Below are 15,638 nucleotides of genomic sequence, written 5' to 3' on the forward strand. Positions count from 1 at the left end.
TCCCAAGGGCAGGGTAATGTACAACCTGTTCACTCTGTGCATGTGTGATCTCCGGACCATGTATGTTTTAGCAAAACTATATTTTATTCCCCACGCTTCGAAAGGGAGGGGGCCAGCATAGGGGGTAACAAGCGTCACTTTCTTGCTCGCTCAAACCAGTTGCAATCCTAGCATTCTCCCTCAAGGGAGAGATTGCCTTTAATCTGTCCACCTTTTGTGTGCATCAACTGCTCTTTAGAGGGATGGTGCACTTTCTTCCTTGTTTTTTTACTCTTGCAACTGATTATAGCAGCTGACAGGTGGTTGATTGAAAGTCTGAACTCTGTTCAGGCAGCAGAACTTCTGGATCTTGTCTGCCTTCTTTGATGAGAAGTACTTTTGGTTTTGGCCAAGATCAGAAACAAGCAAGGGAGGGGAGAAAATCTGCAGATGATGTGGATCACATTTCACTAACTCCCATGAGTGTAGAAGGGATTAGTTACCTTGAACTTCACATGTGTGCATTGACTCTTCTCCCTTACCTTTCTAGGCAAGCAAGGTTGAGTTAATGCCACCTTCTCCTTCCAATGTGCATGCAGTCATCAAACTGAATGGTTGTTGGGTTGTTGGTGGCATACAACAGACCATTTACTGTACTTTTGAGTGTTGGGAGGATCAGTTCACATGCAGTGGTGTTACACTTAGATCGGGATGGTCTTTCACATGATAGCACCTTCTGCTGCTCTCTTGAGCACGCTTTTATTAGCCTAAACTTTCTCTGAAGATAGTGTAGCTGACATTCTAGTCTGTTGACTAGGACTTGTGTGTTACCACACTTAAACATGTTGGCTTTATTAGGTTTGGTTTTGACCACCCAGGCTCTTGGCGCCAGCGAAAGTCTTCCAGTTTCAGGCTCTTTGCTTTGTCCTCTCTACAGCACCTCAAGTGTCCATTCGAGTCCTCACTCCTCTAACAAGTGCCTTCATTTAATAGACATAAATGTCAGTCTATATCTGGACAACTTGCCTCTTCGATCCCCTTTGAGGGAGAAGTGCATGGAGGACTTGAACATCTCCTCTCTCAGGAAATGGGAATTATCATCTACCTTCATAAGTCCCAGTTGACCTGTCGCAAGAGTTCCTCTATGTGGGGATGAGTCTCAACTCTGACTTTTTGGGCTTTTTAAACCGCCAAGAGAATCACCAGCTGGCTTCAGACGGTCCACAAGTTTCTAGCTCTTTCATCTTGCTTGGCCCATTAGTGGATGAGCCTAGTGGGGACTCTGTCATCAATCAAGGTGTTCGTCATGTTAGGCAAACTTCATATGAGAGTTTGGCAGTTCTACCTCAAGGCCAACTGGGACAGGGAAACATAGCTGGTCGACGTTGTCGCTGGAATATCAGCGTCATAAAGCTGAAAGTAATTCACTTAGGGATTTAGTGCTTCTCAACCCAAATTCACAACAAGACTGGAGGTCTATTTAGACAATACCACAGCCCTAACGTACATACAGAAGCGAGGCTGCACTCACTTATTTTCTCAGCCAGACAGCTAGTCCCTTTACTGTGGACAGATCAAAATCAAGTGAGTCTAGTCACTCAATTTATGTAGGGCAAACTAAATATTCTGGCAGACAAACTGAGCTGTCAAAAGCAGATCCTTCCCACTGAGTGGACCTTGGATCCCCTGGGCTATCAGAATCTGCGAAAGTATGGGGCAGGCCAACAGTGGACCTGTTTGCCACCTTAAGGAACCATCGCCTTTCTCTCCTTTGTTCTCCGGCCCCGGACCCTCTAGCATGGGCAACAGATGCCATCCTGCAAGGTTGGTCCTACTTGGACTTCTATGACTTTCCACCCTTCAATATGGTCAGGAAAGTGCTGAAACAAGTCTGGGGCTCATTGCAACATTACGACGACTCTCAAAGCCCTGTTCTGACCCATGAAAGAATGGTTCCAGGACTTGTTACCGTTGTGGGTGGACTATCCGAGACTCCTTCCCCTAAAACCGTGTCTACTCAGGGAACCTCACATTAAGAGATACCAAAGGGTTGTCTGCTCTTGCCCTTACAGGCTTCAAACATTCTTGAAGTTTGTCAGAGCATAAGGGTTTTCAAGACACACTGCAGAGGCTATTGCAAGATGCAGGCATTGATTTCCTAGCTGCGTCTTCCAGGCTTAGTGGGCGATTTTCTGAAGCTGGTGTCTCAGACTCAACGTCTCTTTCTGAGACATCTCTGACCTAAATTGTGGATTTCCTTCTTTATCTGAGAGATCTAGGAATCTCTCGTCCTCCACCATTAAGGGGTATCGAGCTGTGTTTAGCTCAGTGTTTACTTTAAACACGGGTCCTGAATCTTGTGTCAATCCCAGATCTTAACGACCTTGTCAAGTCCTTTGATACGTCTAAGCAAGAAAGGAAGATCTGGTCTTCTGGAACGTGGACAAACTGTAGTGTTGAAGTGGCTTTTGAACTCTAGTTCCCCTTCTTGGAGAAACCTTACCCGGAAGACTCTCTTCCTCTTGCCCTTGGACAGTGTTAACATATTAGCAAGTTCCAAGCCATCAGTTAAGGGTAGGTTTTTTTGCAAGGAGATGCAGTTTGCTACCTTACCAATGGATTTTTAGCCAAGAACGAGAACCCTTCGAAGCCCTGGCCTGTTCTTTCTCCATTAAGACCTTAACAGATACCTTGGCTCTGCAGAAGAGAGAGTTCTTTGTCCTGCTGTGGTTTTAAGTTATTACCTGAGCAGTACCGAGAAGATCAGAGGACCATCCAGTAACCTCTGGTGCTCTGTCAAGAACCTGTCGCACCCTCTGACTAAGAATGCATTGTCCTGCTTCAACAAAGGCTTAATTTTTGAGATGCTCAGATTCAGGAAGACATTTTGCCTACTTTTTAAGTGAAAGTTTGTGCCGTCAGGGCAGTCTCTACCTTATCAGGCACATATGTCCCTCACTTCCATTCTGCAGTTGGCCTGCTGGAAGTGCGAGCTGATCTTTGCATCTCACTATTTGAAAGAAGTTGAAACAGTGTTTGAAGATTGTAGTACCTTTGGGCCATTTTCAGTTCCTGTCATGGTATTGGGGGAGGAAGCATAGGAATCTCTTTTTCTCCTACTATCTCTTCGCCTTGAAGTAGGGTGTCGAATTTTTTGGGGCCAGGGGCTACAATGTACCTGGAGCATTCACCAGTCTCAATGGATGGGTTGTGGTGTTTTCAGTGCAGGTGAAAGTGTTGTCTATTTTTTTTTTTTTATGATGGTACTGTGCCCAGGGCAAGGGTACTTATATATACTATGCTAGCCATCAGTCCTATCTTTCGCTGTAAGGCTCCCACTTCCATTGCGGCACCCCATGGCTTTACCGCCACGCCACTACAGGTTAAGATGAGCACCAACCAGAGGCAGTATTCACCCGCAGTTATGCTTTCGTACCACTTAAGGGAATGACAAGCATTGTTTCAGTGCTAGCAATTTCTATTTCAAAGTCATTACCTTGCCTTAATGTTTTGGAATAGAGTATGTCCATGTATCCCACCCCCATTCAGTGTGGGGTTCAGCTATGTAATTGCTTGGCAAGTTACTTATATGAAAATATTTTCATAATAAAACAAAGTTTCATATATACTTGCCAAGTAATTACAGAATCAGAGCCCACCCTCCTCCCCTCATGGACATAAGGGCACAAACAGAATGAGGTTTTCTGCTAAGTCATTTCCAGTACTCCCGTTAGTGGGCAGGGCTTGTCACCTACACTAAACTATCAAAGTGCTACTGTGATTTTTTAAATGAAGGCTGCCGTACGAGTTGAAACTATAGCTATGTAATTACTTGTAATTATATATGAAACTTAATTTTATTATAAAAAAATATAATTTTACAAGTTCAATGACAGTCCCAGTTTGTGACGAAGGAAACTAGTAATTTAAAACACTTTGGTTCTTATTCCCAGGGAAAAATACAAATTACTTTAAAGCATTTTTGATGTTCTTAGATGTGATTTTATGTAAATGTCTTTTAGTTACTGAATTTTCTTTTTTGTCAGTTTACTTATTTAAATAGAATTTTGTACTGTGAAGAGGATCCTTATTTGGTAGTAAAAGAACCGGTAACAGCCAGCAGAGTATTCAACCTTACTGTAATTGTAAATAGAAACTCAGTAACAGTCAGCAGAGTATTCAACCTTATGTAATTGTAAAAAGAAACTATCTTTGATTAGTCTGAATTATTGCAGGTGTCGTCTCTTTCTAATCTCTACAAGAGCTGGTGGCCTTGGGATCAATTTAGTTGCTGCAAATAGAGTCATCATCTTTGACTCTTCTTGGAATCCCTCCCATGACTCTCAGTCTATATTTAGGGTGTACAGATTTGGACAGAAGAAGCCATGCTATGTGTATAGATTTGTTGCCCAGGTATGCATTGATTTTTGTTTGCCTCCGTTATTTTTAATGAATTTTCCTTTGAGATTTAATGCTTTTCATATGTAACTGTTGAACAAAACTGATACACACTAGAATGGAGAAACAGAATTAAAGGTGTATAATGCAACAGAATACTTAGCCACATTAGTGAAGTTATCTTAGATATGTATTAAAAAAACATCTTATGAAAAGGAAACATCAGCTGAGAGAGGATTACTTTAAACTTCAATAAAAAGTTCAGCTAGCTCTCTTGCATGAAGATTGATATATTTTTGTGATGATCAGGGTACCATGGAAGAGAAGATCTATTCAAGGCAAGTAACAAAAATGTCTACTGCACTTCGAGTTGTTGATGAGCATCAAATTAAGCGATACTTCAAGATGGCAGATCTCCAGCAGCTTTATGAATTTACTCCTTCAGATAAGGATGAGAGAGAGACACCTGCAGTTCCTGAGGTTTGTTATCTTTGCAATAACAGTTGTGAAAAGCGTGAAAAATTGTATTTAGTAAATAGTAAACACAATTCATAAGGTGACTTCTTAACATTGTTGTTGTAACTTGATTTCAAAAAAGAAAGTCTTGGCCACAGGTCTATGAAGGAATTTGTCATTCTGCATTTTAATACTTAGGCTAGCCATGTGAAAACTGAAAATTGGTTTGCTGTGACTACTTTGAAATTATATTTTATTGATTAATTGCTTATATGAGATAATGTAGAATTATTCTGCAAATTTTATTTGAAGATCTTTATCATTATTTTGAAGTAAATGTACATCAGCTTTCTTTACAGTAGTTTATGAAGTTCATATTGCACTGCAACTAAGCATGAAATGGCGTTCACAGTAGATCATTCAAAATCTGGGGAATGTTCCGCCTATAGACTTCTATCTTAAGTACAGTATACGTTTTCAAGGTTACGAGTCCCATATACAGGCAGTCCCTGGTTTACGACGGGGGTTCCATTTTTACGCCACGTCGTAAACCGAAAAATCGTCGAAAATCGTCAAAAATCATAAGAAAACCTTACTTTTAATGCTTTGGGTGCATTGAAAACGATGTAAACTGAATTTTTATTGAGTTTTTCATCAAAAAAACCTCCAAATTATGATTATTCTGCCGTTTTGGAGCCATATTTCTTCCGTCGGATCGGCGTACCGCTTCGTAACCCCGGAACATGCGTCGTAAACAGGGAAATAATTTCTGATGAATATATTTGAAAAGCATCGTAACCTCGGAACGTCGTAAGCCAGACCCGTCGTAAACCGGGGACTGCCTGTATTTATAAGTCAGCAAGAGTTGAGATAAAACCTCAGAATAGAAGACACCAAACAACAAAAGTTCTTGAATAGGTAGTTACATTATAGTTTTCAAAGAAAGATTATTTATGCTTTGAGCCAGTTCCAATCCCAGAAATTGGGGGGTTAAGCTCACAAGTTGTAAATGGAGGATAACGATTCAAACACATTGAGCTTTATGCATGGAAAGGTTCTGGTATCAGGCAACCTTTGATCAAGAGAGCTCAAAGTATCTGGGAAAAAAATGTAAACTGGCAGTGAAGTATGGCAGTGGTAATGAGTAGGGCAAATGTTGGACCAGTGTTAGAAAAGAATAGGGAGATCACGAAGGCAATTTCATGAAGAAAACCAAGCGTGTACTATGCGTGAGCAGTTAGGTATGACGAGCGGGAAGAAAAATAATAGATAATGGCAAAGTGTGCCAGTTTTAGTAGCGCGGGGGATGTCAACAAGTGGAACCGGTATGCTAGTCAAAATGATGTCGCAGATGTGATGAAAGTAAGTTGAATTAAAAAAAAATTTTTGGTTAAATGAAATATATGTTCCCTAAAAGTTGACAAATTTCTTGGTTGTCTGCTCATTGTCGCACTACCACACAACTTGACACTCTCTCTCTCTCTTTTGTCTTTCTTTTTCTTTAGTCTCTCTGCCTCTTGTGTTTCTGCTTATACTCGCAGACCCTTGTTTTTAGCACCTCCCTCCAGCTATTCCATTTCGACTTTGTTGGTGTGTTTTCGGTGATTCATCTGGTTTATTGGTTACTGATCCCTTCAGAACACCACCTCTTCTGCCACAATTCCCACCTTTGGAGGTATGTCCCTGAGTACTCTTGTTAAGCATTGGTTAATAGCTTCCTTAGGACATCCTTAGGGTTCTGGCACTGTGGTACTCCATTGGCCAAATCAGGTGGACCTTGGCCTCTAAGGAGGAGCCTAAGTCCTTAGCTTCTCCCCTCGAAGGAAGAAAGGACTGATATTTGCCAGGTAGGCCCTCCAATGCATTCGAGTTAATTCAAGGCACTCTAAAAGGTCACCGGAGGTGTGAGACTATCATCAGTCTTGTCTAGTGTCAAGATGACGAATTCTCCTTGGTCTACATGTTGTCAGCATTGAGGGATCCTTCGCTGGCATCTGAGATTTTTCATTAAACCACTGTACACACATCCCCTTTTCCTATGAGATACTCAACCATAATTGATATGGGCCAGGTCGGTGGTCTCGCATAAGGGAAACGTTCATAGTTTTGTTTATCACACCTTCTCTGTTTCTCTCACATCTGGGTTTTATATAAGTAACTTACCAAGTAATTAGATAGCTATAAGATTTCCTACCATGGCAGCCTAAAAATTCAAAATTAGTTACAACGATTCAACTGGCTAGTGTAGGTGGTTAACCCCGCCCACTTTCAGGGTAAGAAGAGGATCGCTGTGGCAGAGAACTTCATTTGTTTTTCTGCCAGTGTTCGACCAACGTCGTTCGTTCCCGCAGCCTGCCGACATCATTATTTGATGATGTACTCAGAATTTACTGTAACTTTCATGTTTTATTGCCTCGCTACCGATTGGATTTGCTTAGTGTTTACTTTTCATTGTTTCTTTAGTTACTTAGTTAACTTTTACTTTGCATTATGTCAGACTCTATTTCTTCAAGTGTTCGCTTTTGTAGCGAGTGGTGTAAAACTAGGTTAGTTAAGTCGTCAGTCAACTCTCATACTAAATGTATCAAATGTAGGGGACAGAATTGTAACATTGAGAATACTTGTGATGAATGTCAAGAATGGGATGAGAAAAAGTGGAAAACTTTAAAGTCTAATTTGCTTAGGCTTGCGAGGGAGAAAAAGAAAAAGGTGACCGCTAGAGCCAATCTGAAATCTTATAGGTCAGTAGAGGATAGCAGTGTCCCTTCATCACCAGTTCTTGCTCGATTGGTTCATCGGGGCACTCGCCAAGAAGATGGAGGGCTGTCCACTCTTGCTGGAGGACCTGGCCTCCGACTGGTTGGCTGTGTTATCGTGTGGACAAGGCCACCAGAGATGGTTCCCACAAGCTTGCCTCCCTCTTCGCCATGGGTGTGTTGAAGAAAAGGGAGTTGTGGTGCTCCTTCACTGCGAAAGGAGTAACCAACACACACAAGTCTGCTCTCCTCTTCTCCCCTCTTGACAAGCAATATCTCATCCTGCAGTCCGCTGTGCTCGGTATCTCGTCAGACCTCCAAAAGAAATCTACTCAAGACCTGCTGGTGCAGTCCACTAAATGTTGGAAGGGACCCTCTGCCTCAGCCAAATCCATTTCTCCCCCTCCAACTTCAGGTGTTTTGTGGAAGCAGACAGAGACTCCAGTTGAGACCCCAAGCTAACCTTCATCACTCAAAGGCTGTCAAGAAACCATCGTTCAAGCCTTTTACCAAGAAATGAAAACACAGTCCTTCATGTCTTTTAGGAGCCAGACTCCTCCACTTTTGGGAGGAGTGGAGTCGCAGAGGTGTGGAGCCTTGGATAGTCCAAGTCCTGAAGGAGGGGTACTCTATTCCTTTGAAGAGGACACCTCCGCTAGTCAAGTCTCCTATTCCCTTGACCGCTTATTCGGAAGGCTCTGGAAGATTTTCCGCTCTTTCACAGGAAGTCGACTCCCTACTTCTCAAGAGAGCTGTGGAAGAAGTCGAGTGTCACGAGTCAGGGTGGTTCTAGAAATGGCTCTTCATAGTTCTCAAGTCATTGGGGGGGATGGAGGCCCGTCCTCGATGTCAGCACTCTGAACCCCTTTGTTCTGAAGACAAAGTTCCATGTGAAAATGAACCAGTCTCATATCTTCCATTCGTCAAGTCGACTGGATGATTTCCCTAGACATGCAGGACTCTTACTTCCATGCCCCCATACATTGGACTCAGGAAGTACCTGTTTCATCTTTCAGAACAGTTTTTCAGTTTCAGGCCTTATGCTTCAGCCTTTCGATGGCCCGTCAGGTATTCACTCGTGTTCCCACTTCCCTTGGCAAGTTGCTCCACCTTCTTGGGATCAACATCTCCCGGTATTTGGACGACTGGCTCCTTCGTTCCCAGTCAAAGGAAAGGTGCACGGAGGACTTACGGACAACTCTGCCTGACTCAAGGTTTGGGCATCCTCATCAACATAAAGAAGTCTCACTTGTCTCCGACACTCGAGGTTCTGTATTTGGGCATGATACTGAATTCTCCGACTTCTCAGGTTTTTCCAGCCTTTGCACAGTCCCCCAATTTCTCTTTCTCCCGGTCTGCTCGGCCAGCCAGTGGATGAGTTTCCTGGGCACCTTGGCCTCCATCGAGCACTTTGTGAAGTTGGGCAGACTGAACAAGAGACCTCTGCAGTTTTTTCTCAAGGCCAGTTGGGACAGGAAGACCCAAACGGACTCTTAAATTTTTCCCATCGTACAGGAGATCCAGACAGACTTGCAATGGTGGCTGTGCAAAGGAAGACTTCTTCAGGGAAAATCTCTTCTACCTCTGAACCCCAATCTAGACTTATATCCTGATGCGTCGGACTTAGGTTGGGGAACCCTTCTAAGAGACCAAGAACTGTCCAGGACTTGGTCCACGGATCAGAGATGCCTCCACATAAATGTCAAGGAGCTGAAGGCCATTCATTTGGGCCTCCAGTCCTTTACTTCTCAGATCTTTGGCAGGACGGTGATCATTCATTCCGACAACACGACCTCTAACTTACATCCGCAAACAAGGAGGCACTCACTCCTTCTCCCTCTATGATGCCTCCAGAGATCTCCTTCCCTGGGCAGACTGGAACTAAGTCACTCAAGTCACTCACTACATTCAAGAGAAACTCAACATTCTGGCAGACAAATTGAGTTGCCGCAACCAGGTACTTCCCACGGAATGGACGCTGGATCCTCTGGTCTGCAGCAATCTATGGAAGCTTTGGGGCACTCTACTGATTGACCTGTTTGTGATGTTCAGGAATTATCATCTCCCCCTCCTCTGCTCTCCAGCCCCGAACCCTCTGGCATGGGCAATGGATGCCATGTTCCAGGACTGGTCAGGCCTAGATGTCTACGCTTTTCCTCCATTGGGCATGATCAGAGAGGTGCCAAACAAGTTCTCTCATCGCGACGCCTCAATGACTCTGGTGGCTCCTTTCTGGGTGACGAAGTAATGGTTCCCATATCTGCTTTGCCTTCTAGTGGATTTTCCAAGACTGCTCCCTCAAAAAGAGTTTCTTCTCAAACAACCCCACTTCCACAGGTTCCGCCAAGGGTTGTCTGCTCTGGCCCTGACAGGCTTCAGACTGTCCAGAGCCTCGTCAGAGCGAAGGGGTTTTCAAGGGCAGCTGCAGAGGCTATTGCTAGGTGCAGGCGCCAGTCTTCTAGCAACCTCTGTCAGTCTAAGTGGACAGTCTTTTGGAGCTGGTACAGGCGACATAATGTCTCTTCTTCTGAGACATCTGTAAGTCAGATCGCTGATTTCCTGCTCTTCTTGAGGTCATCCAAGAAATTATCATCCTCTACCATCAAGGGATATAGGTCCATGTTAAGCTCTTGTTTTCAAGCACAGAGAGTTGGACCTCTCTTCCAACCAAGACCTCAGTGATCTCATCAAATCCTTCAGCACAACAAGACAGAGGAGATCTGAAGGTGTCTTATGGAATCTCAACGTAGTCTTGAAAGTGGCTGTCGGGCCCAGCTTTTGAACCCCTCCATTCGATCTCTCTAAAGGATCTCCTTAGAAAGGCTCTTCCTCCTTGCCGTAGCCACTGCTAAACGCATCGGCGAAAGCCAGGCCATTGACAAGAGAGTAGGTTTCGCACAGGGAGATGCAGTATGCTCCTTCTCTCTCGGGTTCCTTGCGGAGAACGAAGACCCTTCGAAGTCCTGGCCCCGTTCCTTCTCCACTAAAAGGGTAGGGGACATCCTTGGGACTGGAGGAAGAGGAGAGGCTTCTCTGTCCAATAAGAGCTCTTAGTCACTATCTTCAGAGGACTGAGATAGAGGCCCTTCTAGTCATCTGTGGTGCTCCGTTCGGAACCCCTTTCATCCGATGTCAAAAAATGCGATCTCCTATTTTTTGAGGGACCTAATTTCCGAGGCACACTTGGATCCAGGAGGACATGCTACCTTCATTCAAGGTCAAAGCTCATGAGGTTCGAGCGGTGGCAACTTCTCTTGCCTTCAGACACATGTCCCTCTCCTCCATCTTGCAATCTACGTATTTGAAGCGCAGGTCAGTGTTCGCATCGTTTTATCTCGAAGTAGAAACAGTTTTCGAGACTTGTAGTACATTAAGACTTTTATAGGGCACCTGTTAACTTTGCTAGCCATCAGAGTACAGTACCTCCTTTGTTGTAAAGCCTCCACTAAAGTAGGAGGCGACCCATGGCTATACTGCCACACCACTATAGGTTAAGATGAGCACTGACCAGAGGCATTACCCACCTGCAGTGGCTTTCTTACCAGGTAAGGAAACAACAAGCAATGTACCAGTGCTGGCAACTTTTCTGCTATCAAAGTCATTACTTTATTAATGTTTTGAGGTAGAATATGTCCATGTATCCCACCTCCTGTCAGTTTGGATTCAGCTATGTAAATACTCGGTAAGTTACTTATATAAAAATGACATTTTTATAATAAGATAAAGTTTTATATATATGTAACAAGTAATTACTGAATCAGAGTCCTCTCTCCTCACCTCACATGGACTTCAGGGCAAAAAACCAGTGAGTCTATCTGCCACGTTGATCCTCATCTTACCCTGAAAGTGGGCGGGGTTAACCACCTACACTAGCTAGTTGAATCGTTTTTGCTAATTTTGAATTTTTAGGCTACTGTGGTAGGAAATCTTACAACTATGTAATTACTTGGTAAGTATATATAAAACTATTTTATTATAAAAATGTCATATTTTCCACTAAGACGCTGAAGACACCTCATTTTCCTTATACAGGCAGTCCCCGGTTATCGGCGGGGTTGTTTCTGAGGGTGTAATGATAACCGAAAATCGACTTTTTCGGTCATTTTCAGAGGTTATTGGCGCCGAAAAGCCCCAATTTACAGTTATCGGCGCCTCTGGTAGGTATGTATCGGCGCCAATACCCAATTATCGGCGCTGATAAGCGGAAATTGGTGATTTTCGGCACCGAAAATTGCCGATTTTCGTCGCTAGACAAGCCCCATAAAACCGGATCGCTGTTAACCGAGCCCGCCGTTAACCGCGGACTGCCTGTAAGACACTCAACAGGGGTTTATATGGTTGAATGTCTGGTCCTGACAACTGGAAATCCATTCAGAGTTTACCATCACCCTACCCCTCAATGTATGACCACCTTGACGTGGTGAGGGTGCTCTTGAACCCCAGGAATTTGTTCCCAAGTTTGAGTCCAAGTGTCTTATATATGATTATATATTTGTTTGGATTAATTTCTGCGGAATTTTCCACTTATGCTAAAATTGATTGGACCTGTTAAATAAGAAAAGATATCATAGCTGGGATTGGGTTCATATCCAAAGGTAAATAGTGGGGACTGCAGTAGGACCATCAACTACCCTATAATGTTCAGACCTGAGAGTTATCAGATTGATAGCTCAAAGGCAGAACTATCCTTTGGGGGTGGACCACGGAATCCAGGGGGCGTCTGGTTCTGGGGATAGGACTCTCAGTATTCTATCCGCTTTGCCCATAACATGATTAGGGTGGGAATGATTGCATTCTTGTAATACTCTTAGTCCTAGCAAGTGGGTTAGGCTTACACTTGGGCCACTCTAATCATATTGTGCCATCCCCTGTGGGGTAGGGTAGGGACTTGGACATTTGGGACTTGGTTCTCACTTGTGCCATTGGTGGAAGAATAAACTCCATGAAAGGCTGATGATATCTTTTTAAGGTTTTCAGGTTTATTTATTTAATTTTTTTTTTACTTCAGTCTTAATGTCTAGTAGGTTTAAAGTTTCAAGTAACCCTGGACCCTTTGATGGTAGCGACTCTGCACAGTTGACAACCACTGGAACTTCCTCTGACAACCTTTCTCTGGAAAAATCAGAAAAAAATCCTAATGTAATTACACTGGAATCCTATGCTCCAGTACAAAGCAAACCAAAAAAAAGCAAATACCTTGACTGAACCGTGACTTCGACTCCCTCTTTGGAAGTGGAAGTTGGTCAAGATTCCTAACCTTAGAAACAGAGAAGAAAACATCAGCAGTGAAATTAGAAAACTTCCTGTTGAATTGACATTTAACGACTGAAATGTCATTCAAACAAATAAAAGACCAGGTGTGGTTGATAGAGACCACAACAAAAATTCAATCAGAAAATTACTTAACTATAAAAAATATTGATAATATAGAAAAACATGACAATATGAAGAGAGTACAGGGTACCATAGTACTCCTTGATAATGATGAAGAACCAATAGAAAAGAGTACATTGCTGGATTCCCATAAAAAAAAGGTACAACAAAGTACAAGATTGTAAAATATACATAGCCAGTAGACGGAGTAATGGAAAAACACTGAGAATAACAAAGATAACATTTGAAGGCCATGAATCACCTTTAAAAATTAAAATCATAGGCCAGAGCAGAGAACTGAGACTTTGTTCCAAAACCACTACAGTGCCAAAACTGTAGTACGTATGGACATTCAAGGCAAAATTGCTGTAATATTGTAGATCTGACAAACATACCACACATCGGTGGTGTGGTGAACCATAATGGAAGTAGATAAGAGTAACTAAACCCTGAGAGATAAATCTCAAGGTAAAGTAACTACTTGGCAAGAAGAAACTAATGTAGCAAAGAACCAAGAAACATATACAAATATTTCTTCAGATTCATTTGAGATCCTAAGAGAAATGGAAACACAAGAAGATAATACAAGTACCACAGAAATATTATAAGAAAGTTATGATGAATTAGAAGCTAAAGAAAAAAAAGAGGCCTTTAGAGAGAACTCCACCCAAGACCAACAAAAAACCGACTATTTTTAGAGATACATCAATTAAACTAAAGATGGGAAACCCAAAGAAAGAACATAAACCAAAAAATATTACCTATACCCTTTTCTCCTAAATTAATAATAAAACCATTGGAAACAGATACCCAGAACATCAGAGAAATAGTAGAGGAACAAACCATTGACAAGAATGATTATGTGATGGGAGAAGAGAGTATTCCATCACCAATAATTGGTGCACCAATAGTAAAAGAAACAAAAGACATGAAAATACGTGGATGTAGTGAATGTTTCATTGAACTGTGCAACAAAAACAAAAGCCTGGTAAAAGAGCGTTTAACAAACACTATACGGAATTTATAAGATATAGAAATAAAGAAACTGCTAGTTTAGACACTCACGAAAATGGCTGTATGTGCATTGGACACCTAATGTGTTAAAAAAAAACTAATAAATGTCATAAATAATATTTTAGGAAAAATGCAAATTGATGATCCACAAAGAGAAAATTACACTTGAACACACTAACGTGATATTTTGAATAATTATTTTATACAATGGAATGTAAATGGTCTACAGACCAGATTACATTTGGGAAAAATACTGTGATTAATACGGGAATATGAACCAATGATATTATGTGTACATGATGTCAACAAACAAATCAACAATAGGTAAATATACCTTAGTACTGTATGTACATCTAGAGAGGAAGAAGGAAATTTAGGTACAGGCAGTCCCCGGTTATTGGCGATCCAGTTTTACGGTGCTTGTCTAGCGACAAAAATCTGCAGTTTTCAGTTCAAAAAATTGCCGATTTCTGCTTATTGGCAATGATAATTGGGTAGTGGCACCATTACATACTTAATAGAGGCGCCAATGAGTGCTGAAAATCGCTGAATTTTGGTTATCGGTAATTTTTGCTTATCATGCTGTCAGAATGGATCAACCTGCCGATAACCTGAGACTGTCTGTACTGCTATATTTGTATTGTACATAGCAAAGTATGTTATGACAGAGTACCTGTAAACTTTATTGACTTGCAAATATCAGGTATTAAAATACGAATAAAAAAACGACTATTACATAATTTATAATTTATGCAACCAACCTAATAAAAATTACGACATTGATAAATTTAAAGATTTACCTAGCAGTACCAAGGAACCTGCATTATTAGTAGGTGATTTTAATGCTCACAACCCGATATGGGAATGTAATTGCACAAACTCAAATAGAGCAGGGAGTAAAATAGAAGAGTTCATGGATTCAAACGACATGTGCTGTATAAATGATGACGAAATTAGCAAATATTTTTCAAAAACACATGGAACATCTTCCTCAGTAGACTTGACTCTATGTACAATAAGTATAGTTGACAGATTAGATTGGAATACAATTGATGACTTGCACACCAGTGATCATTTCCCAATATTAATTTCCTTATTACAAAATAATCTGGCAAAACATGTCCCTCACTATAACATTTATAAAGCAGATTAGGAGCAATATGAAATGCATAGTAGAAATATCCCACCATTTGAATATTTAAAAGACCATAATGAAACTAATAAATTCCTTGTTGATTTCATTAAAAATGCTGATAATAAAACAATGCCAAATTGAAAACCCCATCCAACAAAACAAAGTTCCATGGTGGTCTGATAAGCGGACAGAATTGATAGATATAAAACACTCAATAGGGAGATGATTAGATAATTTGAACAGAAAGTTCAGTAAAATAAATAAAACATCAGTATTAGAAGAAACTTTAGAAAAAATGACTATTATTACTAGAAATTAATACATTGAAACCTCTATACAACAAAATACCTGCAAAATTTAAAAAGGAAGTAATTCAAGGAAGAATCATTTCATGGAGGAAGTACATATCAGATCTCTAATAATACTCCCATACAAAAAATATGGGGAAAACTCAGGAAAATAAATGGTACCCATGTTAAACCACCTAGACATGCCATATTAAATGATGGGAAAAGAATACTTGATCC

The 15,638-nt window shown here is 41.5% G+C and overlaps 1 protein-coding gene across 8 annotated transcripts in view; it reads left to right on the forward strand.

Moving 5' to 3' along the window:
• The window catches only part of LOC136833991 (transcriptional regulator ATRX-like), a 402,256-nt gene that overhangs the window by 265,821 nt on the left and 120,797 nt on the right, over positions 1–15,638 (forward strand). For all 8 annotated transcript variants that reach the window (XM_067096278.1, XM_067096295.1, XM_067096286.1 and 5 more), the window contains 2 exons: positions 4,215–4,392; positions 4,687–4,857. In XM_067096278.1, coding sequence (XP_066952379.1) covers positions 4,215–4,392; positions 4,687–4,857 — 349 coding nt within the window. The remainder of the gene's footprint in view (positions 1–4,214; positions 4,393–4,686; positions 4,858–15,638) is intronic.

This window comes from Macrobrachium rosenbergii, chromosome 4, assembly GCF_040412425.1.
Source record: "Macrobrachium rosenbergii isolate ZJJX-2024 chromosome 4, ASM4041242v1, whole genome shotgun sequence".
Lineage (NCBI taxonomy): Eukaryota > Metazoa > Arthropoda > Malacostraca > Decapoda > Palaemonidae > Macrobrachium > Macrobrachium rosenbergii.